The 21,012-nt window shown below is 47.7% G+C and overlaps 3 protein-coding genes across 5 annotated transcripts; 2 read left to right on the top strand and 1 right to left on the bottom strand.

Moving 5' to 3' along the window:
- Positions 1–2,728: 2,728 nt before the first annotated feature.
- Positions 2,729–6,866, top strand: LOC123049503 (uncharacterized). 3 transcript variants are annotated; one of them, XM_044472415.1, is made up of 7 exons: positions 2,732–3,032; positions 3,579–3,629; positions 4,113–4,285; positions 4,502–4,668; positions 5,151–5,466; positions 6,067–6,233; positions 6,344–6,866. In XM_044472415.1, the coding sequence occupies exons 3-7, from the start codon at positions 4,137–4,139 to the stop codon at positions 6,478–6,480; spliced, it is 936 nt and encodes a 311-aa protein (XP_044328350.1). In that variant the 5' UTR covers positions 2,732–3,032; positions 3,579–3,629; positions 4,113–4,136; the 3' UTR covers positions 6,481–6,866. The 3 variants fall into 3 exon arrangements, with proteins under 3 accessions (XP_044328359.1, XP_044328350.1, XP_044328355.1); XM_044472420.1 differs by having other exon boundaries at positions 2,732–3,064; positions 3,581–3,629; XM_044472424.1 differs by having other exon boundaries at positions 2,729–3,032; positions 3,581–4,285.
- Positions 6,867–8,700: 1,834 nt separating this feature from the next.
- LOC123049493 (protein HOTHEAD) lies at positions 8,701–10,911 on the top strand. The gene is made up of 3 exons (XM_044472403.1): positions 8,701–8,865; positions 8,961–10,575; positions 10,658–10,911. Exons 1-3 carry the CDS (start codon positions 8,757–8,759, stop codon positions 10,698–10,700), a joined length of 1,767 nt encoding a protein of 588 aa, XP_044328338.1. The 5' UTR covers positions 8,701–8,756; the 3' UTR covers positions 10,701–10,911.
- A 57-nt stretch (positions 10,912–10,968) lies between these two features.
- On the bottom strand, positions 10,969–17,498 carry LOC123049481 (phospholipase D gamma 1). Its single transcript, XM_044472394.1, has 10 exons — positions 15,478–17,498; positions 14,979–15,095; positions 14,469–14,663; positions 13,951–14,199; positions 13,783–13,851; positions 13,555–13,702; positions 13,198–13,346; positions 12,934–13,095; positions 12,145–12,342; positions 10,969–11,692 (listed from the first exon to the last, which is right to left on the bottom strand). Exons 1-10 carry the CDS (start codon positions 17,218–17,220, stop codon positions 11,399–11,401), a joined length of 3,324 nt encoding a protein of 1,107 aa, XP_044328329.1. The 5' UTR covers positions 17,221–17,498; the 3' UTR covers positions 10,969–11,398.
- Between the last annotated feature and the right edge of the window lie 3,514 nt (positions 17,499–21,012).

Genomic DNA, 21,012 nt, shown 5'->3' with positions numbered 1-21,012 from the left:
TTTCGTTGCATATTCTTTTTTAACTTTTTCTTCAACACAGAAGCTTGCCCGACTTTAGTGAACTGAAGCCCTTAAAACGTTTACAATAAAAATAGCACTAATAAATTGTTTTATACGTATCCGAAGGGCCAAAAGGCACGAAGCCAAGCTGAACAAGTTGATTCTCGTTGCACAATAGAGTTGGTCTGCACTACATTGTTCACACAACTTCTTGTCATCCAACACGGTGTCTCAAATGTTCACAAACTAGTTGTAAAGTTGTGAGGGTTTACAGGCATCCGGTCCTTCGTCAAGTAGGCATCCGATACTTCAAACCCAGCCAAAACCGAGACAGAGCCGTGTCTTTGGACCATTCCGAATTGTTTTCACGCGAAAAGCCCATTTTTTTCACCCTTTTCGCTCCTATCATCGCCGTCATGCACCTAGTTCTCGCCATCCGCCGCCATGATGGAGCCTGATGAGGATCTGATTTTGACGTCTGGCATGCCGCCGGAGCCGGAGATGGATGATCCAAAGGTGCTGGCCGCCTGGCCGCCTGCAAGGCCAATACGGGTACACGTACCGCGCGCGGCCGCGAACAGAGGAGAGGGGAGGTAGCAGTTGCAGCGACCGGTCAGTTGCCACCTCCTAAGGCCAACTCCACCGCGCGACCTCAAACGAACGTCCGTTTTGTCCGGATTCTGTCCATTTGGGTAGGAATTTGGGGTCGTATCCGGACGTGTCCTGAGAAGCGGTGGCCGTGCGCCCAGCACGCGGCCCCATCATGTCCGTCGCGGCCAAAAATGCCCATATTCCCATCAAAACTAGTTTTTATATTACAACCCAAATGTTTGTCTGAAAATTAAAATAGTTTTACAATCAAATCGAAATTGTCTACACTGAACATAAAATGGACCAATACATCTATTGGTTGCCAATGTGATCCCACACGTGCTCTACCAAGTCATTTTGAAGATTCAAATGAGTGTGCCAATCACGTATATCACGGAGAATTCAAGCTTGCCAAGGGTATCCGTCTTGCACTCGAAGTATGGATCATGAGCAACCACTCCCTCTCGGATACGATTGAACACATGCCTTACCATTCGAAAACGGCGACGGAATTTATCCGGCTTGAAGAGCAGGGTGTTGGCAAAGTAATCGGCATAGAGCAGGGCGTGGCCTCTCTCCCTGTTGCGGTTCAGGTTGGGAGCACGGCCAGGGACTGACCCCCTGTACCGAGGAAGCTGCCGTTGAATGTGGTCGTGAACGACTAGTGCAGCCACCACGAGATCTTCATCATCCGACGACGAATCATCCGATGGACAAAGAAAATGATGGAAGAAAAACTCGTCTCCACTGTCCATACCTTTCTGGAAAAAATGTCGAACACACCTTGCAGTCGTGGTGGCGAAGAGGCCGCGATGATCACCTCGACGCAACAGGGGTGGTTGCCGGCCGGCTACTAGCCGCTCTGGAGCTCTCGTCGAAAGCTGCCGAGGCCGCCGTCGTACGTCGCCGGCGGTCGTCTCCCCTCTGCGGCCGGCAAAGACGGTGACGGCCAAACACCTCGATCGACGGTCAAAACTACGGCCAAAGCGCGGGCGTGGTGGCGGCTATGTCGAGACGTGGTTTGGTAGGGACAGCCGGGGGCTGCGCGGTGAGGAGGCGGCCGGAGAATAGTGACGGCGCCGGCGGCGGGGCGGGGCGGGAGAGAGAGCGTGGAAGCATTGGGAGCGGAGGGACTGCTAGTGTCCCCGACGGGTGGGCCACGGGAGGGACAAGGGCATGCGTCCAGGCCGTCCGCGCGCGTCCGTTTCATCTCAAACCGAGCGCAAGTTTGAACCGAGGATGAGTCGAAAACGAACGGAATCTGAACATTTGTCCGTTTAAGGCCGCGCGCTGGGTCGTGCTATTCGTCTATTTTACCCCAAAAAAACGCGCGCGGATAGAATGGAGTCGCGTGGTGGAGTTGGCCTAAGGCAAGCAAAGGACCGAGCGGGGACAACACCATGCAGTCATCGTTTGCGCCCTGACCGGAGCAGCCGCAGGGGCGTTAGAAATAATGGGCCTAGCCAATGTAGTACGATTTCTAAAATCTCAAAGAGACCCATGTAAAAATGGTAAATTGGTGGTGCTAAAATTTAGTATCACACCGCTAATGAAGTAAGTGTTTGACGTCTTTATATAATGACTTCTCTCCATTACACTAAATGGTGTGTTGAGAAGAGAAAGGGAAAAACACGTTATGCTTCGTTTCAGGAGTGGAGACATGCGAAGGCCCACAGGGCATGTATCGATCGTGGAAGGCGACAGAATTTTTTTACATGATCCGTCAGGTGATGGCAATCATTTCCTTAAATTTTATTAATTTGCATGTAACATATTAAACTTAGTGCGGTGGACAACCGGTAAGATATCGAACATGTCCGCGAACATTTGAGGCGTTTTGTTTGATGATCTAAGCCTAAAACTTATTAAGAAAATCATGCTATTATTAAGAAAAACTATATCAAAACAAATGAACTAAGAAAGTGAGCCTAACTTACCTGATCTTTTTAGGGGAAACTTATCTGATTGCTGGAACGGATGTGTAATCTCAGCATCCCGGTTCAAGTTGAATGCGAATTTGAGTTCCTCTTCACACTATCAGTTTCCCTTTATTTTAAAGAAAAGAGCAGCTACCACCCACCAACAGTTCCTATGCCGAGTGAAGCAAAGCACAGAGAGCAGAGGAAAAAGGAGAGAAGTAAAAACAGTGAACGCGTCAGTCTGCTTCAGTAAGCCTTGCACAAGAATGGCAACCTTGCACCTGAATGGCATCCGAGTCCTTTAACAAGCGAGAAGAGAGCCGGGGGAGGAAAACGGAGCGACGGGCGGAGAGAGAGAGAGAGAGAGAGGAGAGGAAAGTGAGGGGCAAGTGTTGTTCCTCTTTGTGACTTGTGACTGTGGAGCGCGGAGAGGCGGCCATCCCCTTCTCCTTGACCCGATTAAAACCCCACTCCCCTCGCACCTCCGGCTCCGGGACCCCGACGAACGCCGAGGAAGCCACTGTGAGTTACTCTCATTCTGCCCCCAAATCCAGGTCCAGGTCCCGCCCCCCCCCCCCCCCCCCCCCCCCCCCCCCCCCCCTTCCCTGGATTCTTCATGGAAGTCGGAAATCCAGTCTCTTTACCGCGGATTATCGCATCCTACTCTTCTTCACTTTTTCTTCTCGACTTGAGGGTTTTTCAGACTTGCAGTTTTTCCTTTTCTTTTCACGAAACAGGGATTCAAGGTTTCGCGCTGCAAGTTCTTGGCTTTCTTTCGTAATCAATCGAGGGCTAAAGCCTAAAGCGCGTAGATTTTTAATCGACCCGCTCGTGTGTAGGGATTTCTGCTTCTTGTTCTCTCCTTTATTTTTCTCGCCGGCAATAATTTTCACTTGCCGTGGTAGTTATTTTGGCCAAGATTGGCTCTACCTTTGAAGATTCTGTATGCTCTTAACCCTGCACTATGGCGTGATAATATTATTTGTCTGCCGTGGTAATTAGTACAGTACTATTTGCATGATCTGCTACCTTTCTCTGAGATGTGGTATGATTTAATCTTACTTGCACAGGAGGAGAGAAGAGGAAGGGGCAGATCTATGGGCAACTGCAAGAGTTCATGTATGTTTCTCTGGTCAATCGTGATGTTTGGTATTGGACTGTATGTTTTATAAACTAAAACTTAGATGCAATTGGCAGCATTAATTCCTTGGCAAAAGTCAAGGTAAGAATATGAAATCCTAGCTCTGAATTGAACAAGTACTTGCCATCACCATCATGTTGATAAATTAGCAAGATTGCTAACTAGTTGGTCTTGATATCTTGTTGATATATCAGACTAATGATATATAAGAAACTACAAGTATCTTCTGCCTTGTTCTACCCTTGCTTGGTTACATGAATAACATATCACAAATAGTTGCATTCAAGAGTTTGATTCGTATAATCAGAAGATAAAGAACTTATATGTTGTTGGCCATTCTTGTGGTGGCCGATATTGTAGCCTGTTTATTGGAACTGCGACATGCACATGAATTTTTCCATTGCATGTTCTCTCTTTCTTTGTTTTGTAATTTTGAGTTATTGCACTTGTGCAAACATCAGCTCGTGCACTCCTAGGAAAGGCCCATGTTGTTCCGGATCCAGAATGGAGGATTCGGGACTTCGGAAAGACCCATGTTCCAGATTTCGAATGGAGGATTGATGACTTCTCATATGCTTAAGACTGGAGCTAAGAGAGCAACATCTGGCCCTTTTCACTGCTCTGGTTATAACTGGTATGTACCATAATTGCAAAAGAAACTCTGCAGAGTTTATGTATTAGATGTAAATACCATATGGTTTGTTTCTAATACACATTATATGTCTCATAAACAAATAGTCAGATGCTAACGCTTGATACGGTGCATGAAGTGAAGAAATTAGACTTCACTCCTACTTCAGTTATGAATTCTAGACTGACTTGGGTTTCTTCCCATGATTTCATTTTCCAGGGACCTGCAAGTGAGTCTAATGCATAAAGAAGCTGGTTCTGTAACTCCATATGTTGCCCTTCGTCTTGCGTCATCCACACTAAGCTTGGTGCCAGCTCACACAGTGCATGCGGTGTTTGAGTTGTCAATATGCAACCATTCAAAAGGAATGTACTATGGATGCAAAGGTAGTCTTATGGATTTATTTTTTCAAGCACATCCATCCTATTACAGCTAGGAGTCCATAGTCTGCGTGTCATAAGTTTGAGATATAAATACCATGGTTTCATCATTACGATCAAATATTACTTTTGCCATGAAGTCGTTTTGTAATTATTCTTTTTTTTTTGCCGTTAAGTTTGTCTGATTCGGACTACATACACATGTTCTCTTTAAATTTGATCAACATTATTTGGATGTAGTTCACTATCTTGGTATCTTCTCTGGCTTTCTGAACTGGGGTGATGGTTGGTTATATAGATAATACTCCCTCTGTAAAGAAATATAAGAACGTTTAGAACTACTTTATTGATCTAAACGCTCTTATATTTCTTTACGGAGGGAGTATATACCTGTTTTTAGTGGGGGGTGGCTATATATAATTTGGTATATTTGCACCTTATGTACAAGTTATTTGTTCTCTAATCTTCTAACCTTTATCTAAACACAGCTAGCTACAACTTTGATTTCAAGAATTTCTACTCGAAGGAGCATTGCTTGATTCCTCTTAAGAAGCTGCTGAAATCATCTGCTTTTCTAGTTGATGATGGTTGTGTCTTTGCTGTGGAGATATTAAAAATTGATGTCTGCTCTCCTGAAAAGAAGGCTGTTGTGGTTCAGAAGAAGGCTACCACAGTTCAGAACCTCTTTGTCCAGGAGAAGGGGTTCGTCAAAGGGACATACACCTGGAACATGAACAATTTCCTTGAACTGGACTTGGATCACTGTGTCCGTTCTCCTACATTTGAAGTTGGCGGGCATAAATGGTATGCACCTATTACCAACTAGACAGTTACATCACAAGTAATTTATATAAATGGTATGCATGTGCTATCCAACATTTTAGCTTAAACGTATCCTTTAGCTTACCAGTCCTCCAGATATTCCAACTGGATATTTTAGCTTGATCTCTAAGCATGCAATACAGATATTTACAGATATGTGGTAGCACATTCCAATTTCAATAGTATAGGGGTTTTGTAATCACGGTGTGCCAAAATTCAGGAACAAATTTGAAACAATGTAGTACTAAAATCTATGTTGGCGTAAAATGTCATGGTCATATGTTATGTTGTTTAGGATATATTTTTCACAGAAATTTCATTCTGACATATATATTTGGTATGGTCCTAGTATGTGTCACATATCATCAGTTATTTTCTCAGATTCTTTTTGCGGAACATTGTATTATCTTGTACCGTAGTCATGGTTTGCTTAAATTTTTTGTACAAGTGTAATGCCATGAAGTTGTGTCCAGAGTTGATGGCTGGCTACACCCAAGCTCAGCCACAACTTTCTGATTTCAATAACTAACCACATTCTGTAAATAAAATGTTGCCGGGTACCTAATTATATTTTTGCAACAGGTGCATCAGCATGTACCCGCGTGGTGACTTGTACAGCACTGATTGCCTCAGCTTGTACTTATCCCTGGATGCCTCGAATGAGCTCCATCTCGAGTCCAAGAAGGTGGCTGTAATGACTCTGTCCATCCTGAACCAAAAGAATGGGAAACACTTGACTAAAACTTCAGGTTCAACTCTCCTTAGCAAGTACCAGTGCTACTGATATGTGTGATTCAAGCAGCTAGTTTTTGTAACCTCATGATGATTACAGTTGATCTTACTTTTGTGGTGATCACAGGTCTCTTCATATGTGATGGCGGATGGGGTTGGCCTAACTTTCTTGCTCTCAAGAAACTCAAGAAAGGCTATGTTGTAGGGTCGAGCTGCATTGTGAAGGCAGATCTCACTATCGTTGGTTTATCCAATGATGGCTAGATCTTTACCTCATGCCGATGGAGATAAAGCCCTTTCATCCTCCTAGCAAGACTTATATATGAGATAATGTTGTGGTAGCAGCACTAAAAACTTGTGGGGTGATTAGTAGTAATGAGCTGGATTTGAGAAGTGAGACTTCACGCATATATTTCTAGGTATTATATATCAAGCAGAAATATGTTATTGGAAGTACTTGAGTTTGCATGGATGATGCAACTATGTCGGTCAGCTTGTCTCGCTACATGGATGTTTGATTCAGCTGAACCATGTTATCTCTCGCTTGGTTTTTGTGCACCATGGATGTCCCCAGTTGATGAATCTTATGGTTCCATGTAAAGCACTTTGCTTCTATTTATTTTGAGAAGGAAAACGGCTCTTCCCTTGTCCACCGTCCATTTATTTTGATCCCATGGTCCAGGTTTTAGAACTCCTAGTCCCGGAAATAAACAACTATCTTGCAAGTGCTTCATGTACAATTGCAACGATGAGCAGATGACTAACCTAATACTCCCTCCGTTCCTAAATATTTGTCTTTCTAGATATTTTAACAAGTGAGTACATACGGAGCAAAATGAGTGGATCTACACTCTAAAATATGCCTATGTACATTCGTATATAGTAGCCATTTGAAATGTCTAGAAAGACAAATATTTAGGAACAGAGGGAGTATTTATTATACTTTTATAAAGAATGTTGGAGTACCCATCTCTGGGGAGCCTCTGCGTGTGAAAATGTCCTCCGCGCTGTTTGTTGCACGTTGGCCACCCGCGGCTGGCTCCCTGGGGCGCTCCGGGCCATCGATCTAGGCGGCCGCCTCGCACCCGGACTGCTTGCCTCTGGGTCCATGACGAGGGGGTGCGGGCGCGGTTGGATCCATCGTGATGTGGTGTTTTTGGTCACACCAGTTTGTGCCCTCTTGTTGGTTGTCCTGCGTGTGATGGGCCGACCGAATCCGCCTGTCTGTCGTGTTGACCACCCGCGGCTGGCTCCCTGGGGCGCTCCGGGCCATTGATCTAGGCAGCCGCCTCGCACCTGGACTGCTTGCCTCTGGGTCCATGACGAGGGGTGCGGGTGCAGTCGGATCCATCGTGATGTGGTGTTTTCGGTCACACCAGTTTGTGCCCTCTTGTTGATTGCCCTGTGCGTGATGGGCTGACCGGATCTGCCTGTTAGTGTTGTGTTGGCCACCCGCGGCTGGCTCCTTGGGGCGCTCCAGGTCATCGATCTAGGCGGTCGCCTCGCACCCGGACTGCTTGCCTCTGGGTCCATGACGAGAGGATGCGGGCGCGGTCGGATCCATCATGATGTGGTGTTTTCGGTCACACCAGTTTGTGCTCTCTTGTTGGTTGTCCTGCGCGTGATGGGCCGACCGGATCTGCCTGTCAGTGTTGTGTTGGCCACCCGCGGCTGGCTCCCTGGGGCGCTCCGGGCTATCGATCTAGGCGTCCGCCTCGCACCCGGACTGCTTGCCTCTGGGTCCATGACAAGGGGGTGCGGGCGCGGTCGGATCCATCATGATGTGGTGTTTTCGGTCACACAAGTTTATGCCCTCTTGTTGGTTGATCTGCGCGTGATGGGACGACTAGATCTGCCTGTCAGTGTTGTGTTGGCCACCCGCGGCTGGCTCCATGGGGCGCTCCGCGCCATCGATCTAGGGGGCCGCCTCGCATCCAGACTGCTTCAGGAACTGACATCCGTTCATTTATTTTGTCAGTTCATTTATTTGAGGCAAATTTCTTCAGGAACTGACATCCGTTCCATGGGGCGTACGTTGGGGATTGGTTTCTGGCGAACGTTCGCCAGATTATCTTTACCGCTTTTTTTTAGTTTCTAGGTTTTTCTTGGTATTTTATTATTTTCTTATAGTTTGGACCGATCTCCTCACGTCATAGTTTTGCCTTGGTACCTGTAATATGTATTTGTGCTTGTATATAAAAATGGAGGGAGTATAGTTTTTTCGGGAGAAATATAGTGCACGCGCAAAACCGTCTCAAGATCGGCCAGTAAACCCTCCCCCTTGCTGCTTCATCGCATTTGATATGATATACTCAACAGCTCCTCCCGTCTAAAAAGAAAGTTCATCACTTCTGCATTTCACAACCGATGCATTCCATTTGATATAACCATTCCCTTTCTATACTGACACAAGTTTATGGGGCTGTTCTTTGCACTGCAACCGCCTCCGCATTATTTAACACATCTACCCTCGATCTACCCGCGCGCTAACTCGAGGTTTATAAACCAAGCGAACTTTTCGCGTCCCTGAAGCGCAAAGGATGCCGAGCTCGCCGGCGCAAATGGCACTTGGCCGCGCGAGATCGCCGGCGCTGGTGCTCGCCGCCGCCGTCCTTGGCGCGCTCTGCGTCGTCGCGCTCTCGGAGGATGGTGCGTGTGTTCGGGGTTTTGCATGTCAGCTAGTACGGAGTACGTGCCTGTGTCTGTTATCATGATCAATGACCGATGGTGGCGTGCGTGTGCAGAGCAACTGGAGAACCTGCGGTTCGTGCAGCACGCGCAGGACGCGCCGCTGGTGTCGCACTACAACTACATCGTGGTGGGCGGCGGCACGTCCGGGTGCCCGCTGGCGGCGACGCTGTCGGAGCACTCGCGGGTGCTGCTGCTGGAGCGCGGGGGCCTCCCCTACCGCAACATGTCCAACCAGGAGCACTTCACGGACGCGCTGGCCGACACGTCGCTGGCGTCCCCGGCGCAGCGGTTCGTGTCCACGGACGGCGTGGTGAACGCGCGGGCGCGGGTGCTGGGCGGCGGGAGCTGCCTCAACGCCGGGTTCTACACGCGGGCCAGCAACGAGTACGTGCGCACGGCCGGGTGGGACGCCGGCCTCGTCAACTCGTCGTACCGGTGGGTGGAGCGCGCGCTGGTGTTCCGCCCGGACGTGCCGCCGTGGCAGGCCGCGCTCCGGGACGCGCTGCTGGAGGCCGGCGTCACCCCCGACAACGGCTTCACCTTCGACCACGTCACGGGGACCAAGATCGGCGGCACCATCTTCGACAACAACGGGCAGCGCCACACGGCCGCCGACTTCCTCCGGCACGCCCGGCCGCGGGGGCTCACCGTGGTGCTCTACGCCACGGTGTCGCGGGTCCTGTTCAGGAGCCAGGAGGGGGTGCCGTACCCGGTGGCGTACGGGGTGGTGTTCGCGGACCCGCTGGGGGTGCAGCACCGGGTGTACCTCCGGGACGGGGGCAAGAACGAGGTGATCCTGTCGGCGGGGACGCTGGGGAGCCCGCAGCTGCTGATGCTGAGCGGCGTGGGCCCGCAGGTGCACCTGGAGGCGCACGGCATCCAGGTGCTGGTGGACCAGCCCATGGTCGGGCAGGGCGTGGCCGACAACCCCATGAACTCGGTCTTCATCCCGTCGCCGGTGCCGGTGGGGCTGTCCCTGGTGCAGGTCGTCGGGATCACCAAGTCCGGCAGCTTCATCGAGGGCGTGAGCGGCTCCGAGTTCGGCATCCCGGTGTCCGACGGCGCCCGCCGGCTGGCCAGCTTCGGGCTCTTCTCCCCGCAGACCGGGCAACTCGGCACGCTGCCGCCGGGGCAGAGGACGCCGGAGGCGCTGCAGCGCGCGGCGGAGGCGATGCGGCGGCTGGACAGGCGGGCGTTCCGGGGCGGCTTCATCCTGGAGAAGATCCTGGGGCCGGTGTCGACGGGGCACATCGAGCTGCGCAGCACCGACCCGCGCGCCAACCCGGCCGTGACCTTCAACTACTTCCAGGAGGCGGAGGACCTGGAGCGGTGCGTCCGGGGGATCCAGACGATCGAGCGGGTGATCCAGTCGCGCGCCTTCTCCAACTTCACCTACGCCAACACCACCGTGGAGTCCATCTTCACCGACTCGGCCAACTTCCCCGTCAACCTGCTGCCGCGCCACGTCAACGACTCCCGCTCGCCGGAGCAGTACTGCAGGGAGACCGTCATGACCATCTGGCACTACCACGGCGGGTGCCACGTCGGCGCCGTCGTCGACGACAACTACCGGGTGTTCGGGGTCAGGGGGCTCAGGGTCATCGACAGCTCCACCTTCAGGTACTCCCCCGGCACCAACCCGCAGGCCACCGTCATGATGCTCGGCAGGTAAACGCAACTCTCAAATCACCCCCGCAATTATACTGATCTGAATGAACTCAACTAACACAACTGTTGTAAATCTGTACAGGTATATGGGCATAAAGATTCAGGCCGAGAGATGGAGGAAATGATATTTCAAGGAGCCATATTTGAATGTAATTCATGGCATAATATTGTATTTGGGGAACCTGGTTTAGACAGATTAATTTGTTTTTTTCCACTTATTCTCTAGGCATAGTCTTTTAGTGCCTGTTTGTTGATTATTATGAAACCCAGTCATCCCTTTAACATGCATTTCTCTGCATTGCAAAATAAGAAGGAAAAACTTATGTTGCAAAGGCATGACGGTGGTTCAAGCAACAATACTTCGATCAAAAAAATTGGAAACCGGTTGCCACATCCACCTACCAATTTCCATTGATAACAAGAGTAGCAAACCAGAATACTGTGCAGGATGCATTTACAGTTTTGTACTAGAAACTTAATTTCATGAAATTACATACCACTATTTTACTTGGTGGTTGTTACATGCTACAAACGCCAGGTTCCCTTCAGAGGGATCCAGCAAGCCATCATCTTATCTATACAGGGACCGAGTACATGTCAAAGGAACATGATGAGTTAAGAATGGAACAGCCAAAGGCAGAAATGACTTGAACATTTTTTTTCCTTGTTTCCAACTTGCCCTACTTGCCTGCTACCTATATATTGGCTTGCGAAATTCTCTCCCTACCTATGTTATCAGGAACCAGAAAATGCTACTTCGGCATCTCTGTTGTCCAGAATACCCAAGAAGTCACCAACAATTGCATGCTTGCATAAGAATAATTCATATAGTGAGGTTTTCTTGGATGGCCGTGAAGGAGCCACAAATGTTTCCGCCCATGTCTGGGAATGTCGCACATCCTGGCAAGGGTTTCACCTTGCCTTTACGGTCAACACTTACAGGGTACTTGAGGAGGTGGCCTCTCATCTCAGTCACCTCATTTGCAAAGAACTGATCCCAGTTATGTTGCCCGAGTTGACGAACCCGCCTCATGCACTCTAGGCTCTCTGGATGGTTAAACTCTTCCTCGATAATTCCAATATGCTCAGCCCAGAGGGACATTCTGTAGCCATAAATCTACATAAAAAATCACCAAACTTGATTTAAGAGTATAATCCAGAAATACCAGCTGCGTCATAACTAGATTATTACCCTAAGAGATGAGATGATATACCCCGACAACCTTTTTCACTTGCTGTTTTAGAATGCACATATTAGTATTTATATTCACATAACTGTACTTGTAGAATTGCCACCAACAGTATTTATGTGTCATTACATGTCTATAGTTTAGTGTATATATAATTGAAAAAAAGGTAAATGTTAAATGGGTGTAGTTGGAGGCAGTCTCTCTAAATAAGGTGAAACAATTGTAATGAAGCAGCAGTTCTAAGCAACGCATAACATCAGGAAGACAAGTACAAAATCTGCAGGCACAATCTCAAAATGCAAGCTCATGAAAACACCTGTCTTCTGCAGGTACCAAAAGATGTGATTCAGCAGCTTGAACTTGAAACATGAGGCATTACCTGTCCACGCGGAGCAGAAATTTTATTTGCCCATGTATACTGTGGTTGATATGCTCCCATTGCAATCTCAGTATCTCTGATCCCTTCCATCGACCTCTGGTTGATATTAGCTGATCCAATGATCACATATTCATCATCTACAATCATACCTTTTGAATGTACATAAACCATGAATCTCCTATTTTTCCTAGCTTGATCCTGAATAGCAAGTAAAAATAAGTTTCATGTCACAACAACTAGTACATCAAATAACCAGTGAAAATTCAAATACTGAGAAGTTCAAACTATCCCCACAAAAAATGTAAAATTTTGGCAGAGCATCAACATAACTTGCGAAATCACTTCAATTGTTCATCCAAAGGCCTGTCTTAAGCAAAAGTGCTCAAGTAGTCTCTGGCAGAAAAACTCAGTTGTATGCATTGGCCATTTGGTCTACATGTATGACCAAAAGAACAAGACCTTCTATCAAGTTACTTTTAAGAACTAGGGATATGGTCGTTCACAGTAAGATTCATCCGCAAAGAGCCAGTGGCAGAAAGAAACTGACACTTTGATGCTGTGGTGCATCATGCATCATAAAGGCTACCAGAATCATGTCAATATTTTACCAAGAATAACAGAAACTCGGTTCATGCTAAGGTCACATAAGCTCAACGTGTCATGACTACTCTCTTTATTATCATGATTGAAACTAAACCAGTTCAACCTTACTGGAACAAACCAAAACTGCAGGTTAGAGCCAGCATAGCGTGTTGAAACTTGAAAGAAAAACAAGAGAGAAATTCACACCTGAGGATTATTTGCAGTACTTGGAGTACTAGGGCTGTCCCCAATTTCACGATTGCCAAGACAAAAGAAGTTCAAATAATCCTGAGGCTCATATATATCATCCAGACCTACTTCTTTCAAGGCCTTATATATTGTCTCATACATCATTTGCATTGTTTTGTTCTACAATATAAGAGAAAGACAAAACAAGTGATTACGCAATATAAACAGACTGGGTATGCTCCACCAGAACAAATTAGGAAGAACAAGGGTGCTTAATCGAACCTGCCAGTAAAGAATTCTTTGTGTAGGAGCACCAGTTGGATTACCCTCGGGCCACATAGGAACTACTATGTATGCAGAAAACCTCTCTTTTGCCTTAATCTTGTTTGCAATTTTGAGAGCAATTTCAATTGGTACCAAATTGTTAGCCCCTGAAAGACAACAATTTTACCATCATGAGTTGGGATCAGTCAAAGAATTTGGTACATTCTGCATTTTCATTAGATGGACACAGAATCAAGGAGTTGTATCAGAAATGAATACAACTGGACTGTGCACTAATATTCTTCTAAGGATGGGTGTCTGTTCATTAGTCAGATCATTCAAAAGAAGAAACAGAGAACTCTAGAACATGCTTACCAATATCTTTGTTTGAATCCCAATTAAATGAAGAACCGATGAAGTATTGGTTCTCAATGTAAATAAAGTGTTGGGCTGCCCTGATGGCATTCACATAAGCTGTATGTATGCTCATATCAATTAGTACATTCTTCCCACAGACAAGATTCTGTTAGCAAAAATAAAAGTGTTAGTCAGCAGCACAAACTGTAGAATATAATGTCATGCTGTGTTTCGGTTTTCAGTTACCTTCATGGTTGCTACTCGTGGGTCCTTTGGAAATCCCTTGGCAGAGTTTGAGTCAATAGAGCGAAACACCTATTTTGTAAAGTAAAAAGAGACTAGGAGAGTTGAATGCCTGAGTCAAAACAAGAAGGAAAACACTTTGAATCTCCCATTACAGAAAACTGTAAATACCTGAACATGCCATGTCTCTGGGTCATTGTCGCTAAAATAAATTGCATCATCAATGTTTACAATATCATGTATTCTTTCAATCTTGAGAAGTGCATCATCGTTTGATTTCCCCAACTTTTTAATCCCATGGCGTTTGGATGCCTTCAACCAACGCTCCTCAAAGTTCTTCAGAACATCATAAGCTGCTGGACCGTCGATCCTGGAATGCAAGTCATGCCATGGTTCCCTTGGGCCACGGGCATCAACTGTCTGCAAGCAGATGACAAGGGCAAATACTTTCAGAGCAGTGACAAAAATAAACTGAGAATATGGTGACATGCAATTATTATTCCTAGTACAAGATGATCTCCTTCTGATGACTAAGAACCAAACATCACAAAAGGTTCCTACTCTTCTCAAAATTAAGACTATGGTAACTGTTACTCAGTACATGAGAAACTGAACCAACACACAAGTATATGTCTTTCTAAACAATCTGCTTCAAGACACAAGTATATGATAAGGAATCAGAAACTTACAGCAAAGTTTGGATTGTAATAATCCTCCTTGTGTGAAGTTTGAAGAGTCTGAAACAGAGGATGCCCAGGTGTATCATAGCGCCCACCACACAAATCAAGACCTCCGACAAAAGCAATTATTTTTCTCCTATAATTGCCGGCATCAGCATCCACAATAACTGTTTTCTGATGATGAGTAAAAATGGTTCCTGTTTCCTGGTTTTCAAGACCTTCATATGTTAAACAAATGGCACTAATGATTGGTACAATATAATACTTGATATACCATAGAACTGCATTTTGTGATTAGATATATTATATTTATTTTACTGGCCAAACAGTGAACCTACTCGGAAGTATATAACACAACAGCATGATATATCATATGGAGTAACATCCAAGGATACATAAGTCATGGCTGGTAGATAAATGAAACCATTCACATTCACTACGTGCCGTGAACATATAGTTTCAGTGAAACAAATTATCTATTATAATGGATAAGTTGTGGGCCATCGCGGCAGGGATAACCTGCTGTTTCACCCAGCTGTGACGCTTCCCAGCAGATCTTGGGCAAAGTAATACTTGAACTGAAGAGTGCTTGAAAAACCGACGTGTTTCCTCATCTCGTGTGCCCATGAAACCATCCTACAAGTACATCAATTCCCAAAATCAGGAATGGGGCCAGACATGGAATATGCATCTAACGAAAATAACATAGAAAATACAGACAGTAGTTTCAGGAATATCCTCTCGATATTGTTTAATATGACAGCTAAGATATTTTAGTAACTCCTTTACTTGATAACATTAGATATGATGGTATGTTTACAGCAACAAACATGTATGGGCTATGCCATCCTTTAATAAGGTGAGCATCTAAACATTTGAAAAGATATAACAATGTTGTTCTATAAATTATCAGTTTGAATGCAAGATATGTTGTTCATGTACTGTCCCTCAAAAAAAAGTTCTTCATGTAGTGTAAAGACCTCGAGACAGCAATTTGGACTCTATGAATAATTCATACCATCTTAAAGCCGAGAATACTCCTTGACGTTGGATCATCCCATACAAGAAGCAATACCCTAACGCCTTCCTGCGACTTCATCTTCAACAGGTCCCCAAGTGATGGTGCCTTCTCAGCTCCATCCCTTATGAGGTCGATCGTGTGGAACACTGACCAACCCACAATGTAAATCAACCGCCGTGCCTGGCTTATGGCATTGTACATGTCACGCCAGCATTGCCCGTGTTGGTAGCGCAATCCATGATCAAGCCAGATATCTGGGAGAGAACCATCGGGCACATGTGCATCCTGATAGAGGGTCACCCTCATGCCACGGCGCAGCGGGAAGTAAGTATTGGGCACTCCAAGGCAGTCCGGACCAGCAATGACACCATGGTGGTACATTGTAAGGCGAGCCACTGGGATGTACTGAATAGAGAGCTGTAATACAGCACCAGGAGCGCACGGCTTGCCATTGGGCTCTAGCACAGGGTAGATGCCCTCAATCCTGTCCCCAGAAAGGAGATTCTCGGCAGGGATGGCCACAGTTCCCATGAGCTGAGCTCCGAAGACATCGCTGTCCTTGACGACGAACTCAACCTCAGCAGCCTCATGGCCAACAGGCACATGGAAGTTCTGCGCCCAAACGGGGTTCTCGCTATTGGAAACGACGTAGGTGCGAGCGACGGTGGCATAGGAGACCTGGATGGTAACGTAGGGGTCGCTTGTCATTTTAGAGTTGGACTTGCCGCCTACGGAGAGGAGCTCGCTGACCCTCTTGGAGAACATGTCCTTGTTGGGGAGGTTCTTGGCCTCGTGCACCCAAATGTCGAGGCTGCCATGGAGCAGCACCACTTTCAGCGACGCCCTCGTGCTGCCATGCTGTGACCCTCCGGCCACGGTACCGTACGGCACCATCTGCATCCCTCCACCGTTTGAGAAGGAGGCAGAATGCGGTAGTACGGAGGGCGATGACATGGGCGCCGGCGTGTAGTCATGGCGGCCGGAGAGGTGCATGTTGGCGAACCCATCGACGATGGGATAGTGCGGTGTGGAGGCCGCAGGTGATTCGGGGGCCGAGGCATGGGGCTGATGGTGGAAGCTGGAGCTAGGGGAGATCGCCGGACTCGGGTAGTAGGCCGCGGGGGATTCAGGGGCCGAGGGATGGGGCTGGTGGTGGAAGCTGGAGCTATGGGAGACCGCCGGGCTCGGGTCGTAGGAGGCCGCGGGGCCCGAGGGATGGGGCTGGTGGTGGAAGCTGGAGCTATGGGAGATCGCCGGACTCGGGTAGGAGGCCGCGGTGGGGTCAGGGGCCGAGGGATGGGGCTGGTGGTGGAAGCTGGAGCTGGGGGAGATCGCTGGACTCGGGTAGGAGGGGTGCGCCGGGCTCGGGTAGGAGGGGTACGCCGGGTAGGGGTCGTAACCGTACGGCGAGGGAGACGGCGGCGGTGGGTACCCGTGCTGCTGCGAGTGCGGCGGGTACGCGTGCTGCGGATGCGGAGGGTACGCCTGCTGCTGGTGCGGCGCCGGCGGCGGGTAGGGCTGGAGCGGGCCGGAGTGGTGCGCGAACTGCTGCGGCGGCGCGGGGGAGTAGGCCGGGAAGGAGGTCGAGGGGGCGAGGTAGTGGGACGGCGGCGCGGCGGACGGCGGCGGGTACTGCTGGTGCTGGTAGGCGTACGGGTAGGGCTCCGGCTGCGGATGCGGCGGGTACTGGTGGTACTGGTGCGGCGGCTGCCCCTGCCCCCCGTGGTTGCTCCCCTCCATCGCCGACCTCGCTGCGGATGTGTATCCCTAGATTGTTTTCCCCCAAATTGTTTGATCCGGCTCTCGCCGCCCGGTCGTCGGTTTGACGAAGGTGAGGGGGGCGCGGCGGGGGGCGGCGGCCGCGGGGTGGCGTGCGTGAAAATGGTGGAGTCGTGGGCGGCGACCACGACGGGACCGGGGAAATGAGATCGAAATCGGGGACGGTCGTTGGGGTTGGCCGGGCTCGGGACGGCGGCCAAGGCCAACTGGGTTCCCCACGCCCGGCCGGATGTGGACGCTGACCAGTTCGCTCGCTTGATTCCGAACCGGCCCTCGGTTCCAACGTTCGGGTTCTGTCCGTGCGGTGCGATTCTGCGTATACACGTGCGGCCCACCTGTCATGCTCCGCTGGACCCAGCTCTGGAAGATAACGTGACGGGATGTGATTAGGCCTTGTTTTGACTTCGATTTGATTAGTTTTGGCTTTCTGGCAGATTTTATTATTATAAATTGGTTAGTGCTCCCCCGCAAAAAAAAAAAATTGGTTAGTGCTGATGAACTCTTCTTCTGGCTGAAGTGCTCGTCCCCTGAACCTGGCACGAATCTGTAGCTTTGGAATGAGGATTAAGCATTGTTTAGTGGAGCCGTGGAGGCGGATCAGAATCAATTTCTCCTATACGGACCACTGCATCCGGAACCCAAAGCTCGTGGATCAGACGTCAAAAGTGTGCTGTGCCTCGGTTCATTTATTTTCTCTTAATTTATCTCCTTTAGCATTTGAAATTGCTTTTAGCAGTTTTGTTTAGCTTAGCATTCGATAATAATTACAGCGGCGGTGCTATTTCCTTTCTATCTTCAACACCTATTATCACATCCCTTGGCTATGCTCTCACCGAGATGACAATTCGGGCAACCAGTAGTACACTGGATGCAACTTTGGTGCGTTCGCGTGGTCTTGCATCCTTCCGCGACAGTCAATGAATGCCAGTTAAGGGCAACAGCAATTTCTTTGCATGTGCCATAAAATTTCTCCTCCTCGTGTCTTACTGGCTAAGAGATTGCCTTACTGGCTAAGAAATGCATGCGCACAATTGTATCTGCAGCGGGTAGACGAGACGATGGAACGATCGATAGCAATATGATCATTCTCACCCACCCGTCGATCAACTCAGACATGAGTTTTTTTTCTCTATCTTGCTTCATGGTGTTCAAGCAGTGCGTCTAAAAAGCTGTGATTCATGAAAGGGAGTAGTTTCTATTGCTTTGGTGGTGAAAACTCTTGGTCTGAGTATCCGTGATTGTACACGATACACATAGGGCGTCATAGAGCGTCACTAATATATAAAAATTGAAGGACTTCAATTACTTTATGCAACGTGGTAATTTTCCTGTCATTTTTTTTACCACATGGCAATTTTTGCTTTAGAGCCTAACAAATCCCTTACAGACAGTGTGGAAGATGTATATGTTTTTGCATGTTAATTCTGGTCAAATTTGACGTTTGTTTTTTAACGATTTTCATTTTAAATTGGTCTTATGGTGGGTCCCAATAGTTATGTTATAGTCTCTACTATTTCAAAAGAAAGAATAGTGTTCCTTTTCCTGCCACAGGACCACGTTATGCCCGTCCTTTGTTCGTCCCCCATTGCTATCCCTCCCGCACGATGAAAAAAACGCTTTCGTTCCCTCCCGCATACCCTCACGACGAAAAATTCCAGTCTTCACACTTCTCCTTTTCTTGTTCTCTCCTTAGATCCAGATTGTGACCCCTTTCCCATCTTTCCCTCACCTGACAGCGGCCGCCACCGCCCCGCTCGCTAGCCGCCGCCGTCGCCATCAATCTCGACCATGGTGCCGTCGTCGCCATCTTTCTCCTGCAGGCCTATTCATCTTGCTTGAGGTGTGTGCTGACAATTGTGGGGAAGGGAAGATGTGTACTAGGTGCAGGGAGAAGACCGGAGTCTTTTGGGATGAGAAAATTTGAGAGGGGCGACGCTACTGCTCCTGGTTGTTGTCGCTGATCTCTACGAAAGAGAGATTGGAAATGCATTTTATCATATGCACATCCATGTACAGCTACTGACGGACTGCTCTCTGATTTAATATTTTAATTTCTTCTTCAATGGACTAATGAGTCTCTGCTTATGCTTGCACCAATTTGAGACAATGGTTGTGGCATGCAGCAATCAAGAGAATAAGGTCAAGCCATGCTTAGACTTGATGATCCTTGCATCCTCCTCTGTGGTATCTAAGTTTTTAATGTGTGTGCCTGAGTTCACAGGTATCTAAGTTTTTAATGTGTGCATTTGAGTTGACAGGTATCGAAGTTTCTACTTACCTTTAATTTCTTTGCAACCTTGTTTTTCTGGATTTCCCTGAAATTTGAGAAGGGTGGACTCTGTGGTGGAAGGGGAGATGCCTGACCATTGGGATGTCCGTGCTGCTACATGTTTGATCTTCACTTGTGCATCACTCCCATATGTTTCAGCTTGGATAATTAATTGACCATTCCATTCTCATTTGTGATCACCAGGATGCCATCATTCTTATGTGGATATAGGATTTTTCTACTTTGGTATTTTCATTTGTGTGGAGTTCAATTGGCCTATTAAGCAATCTGTATGTGGTGTGGTCATGGTGTGAGAGGAGACAACTCGGAACAGGATGCCAAGGAGATAAATCATATTTTCTTATACGTTAAGGTAATATGCATCTTGCATTCCTGCTATTGTATTGTTGCACCACGTTATCAGTGGTGGCAGGGGTCCGGCCGCCGCACATAGTAGTTGGGGAAAACGTACCTAGGGGAAGGATCCTCGAGTGGGGCGGCGCCCACTGCTGCCATGTCTCCGGTGTTGGCATTGCATGCGTCGGGTTGGATACAGATTGAGATTTGATTATGTTTCTTTGTTTCCAGATAGAAAGGGCGCATGGCACGTGTATAGCTCACGTATATTAAGGACTACTCACTAATTTTTGAAAAGGGCATAATGTATATTTATTGTCAAAGTGGCGGCGATAGCTTGAGCACGAGGAATGGCTTTGGCATTGAATAGTTAGATCAAACTATATTTAAAGTTATTGATTAGCTTAAGAAAATTCCCGAGCGAGGAGTTAGATGCATAGTGAGGATATGGTGAAAATAACTATGTGAAAGTGCAACTATCCCTGGGTGGTTTTGGTAATTCCTAACAACATATAGCTCATTGAATTAATGTTATTTCAAGATGATCATTTCAGAAAGTTCAATGATTGGCATGGCATGGATTAGAAATGTGGACCCCTCAAAATGCTAAGGACACAAATTGGATCAAGCTCAAGACTCTACATTTTCATTTTAGTGATCCAAGATCACATTGAGTCCATAAGAAAAGCCAATACTATTAAAAGGGGATGAGGTGTTGCTTAATGGCTTGCTTGCTCAAAATGCTTTGTGATATGCTCCAAAAGCCCTCAATCACTTTCTCATATCCACATATGTCCCAAACCAAAAGTCAAACTCGGCCCCACCGGAATTATCTATCCGGCGCCACCGAGTTCAGTTGACATAGCCACTGCCAGAAACCCTAGTCACTTCGGTCTCACCGAGATGGAAACTCTTTGTTTCCCTTCGTAACGTTTCGGTCCAACCGAGATGAGCGATCGGTCCCACCGAGTTCGCAATGCAAACTTTCTGTTTCCCTTTCGTAACGTTTCGGTCTCACTGAAATGAGCGATTCGGTCCCACCGAGTTTGCCTGACCAACTCTCTGTTTGCCAATTGCAGAAATCGGTCCTACCGAGTTTATGTGATCGGTCTCACCGAGATTACGTT

Source organism: Triticum aestivum, chromosome 1A (genome assembly GCF_018294505.1).
Source record: "Triticum aestivum cultivar Chinese Spring chromosome 1A, IWGSC CS RefSeq v2.1, whole genome shotgun sequence".
In the NCBI taxonomy this organism is placed as follows: Eukaryota; Viridiplantae; Streptophyta; class Magnoliopsida; order Poales; family Poaceae; genus Triticum; species Triticum aestivum.
Note: the sequence above shows the minus strand (reverse complement) of the source record. Positions and strands in the feature narration are given on the sequence as shown.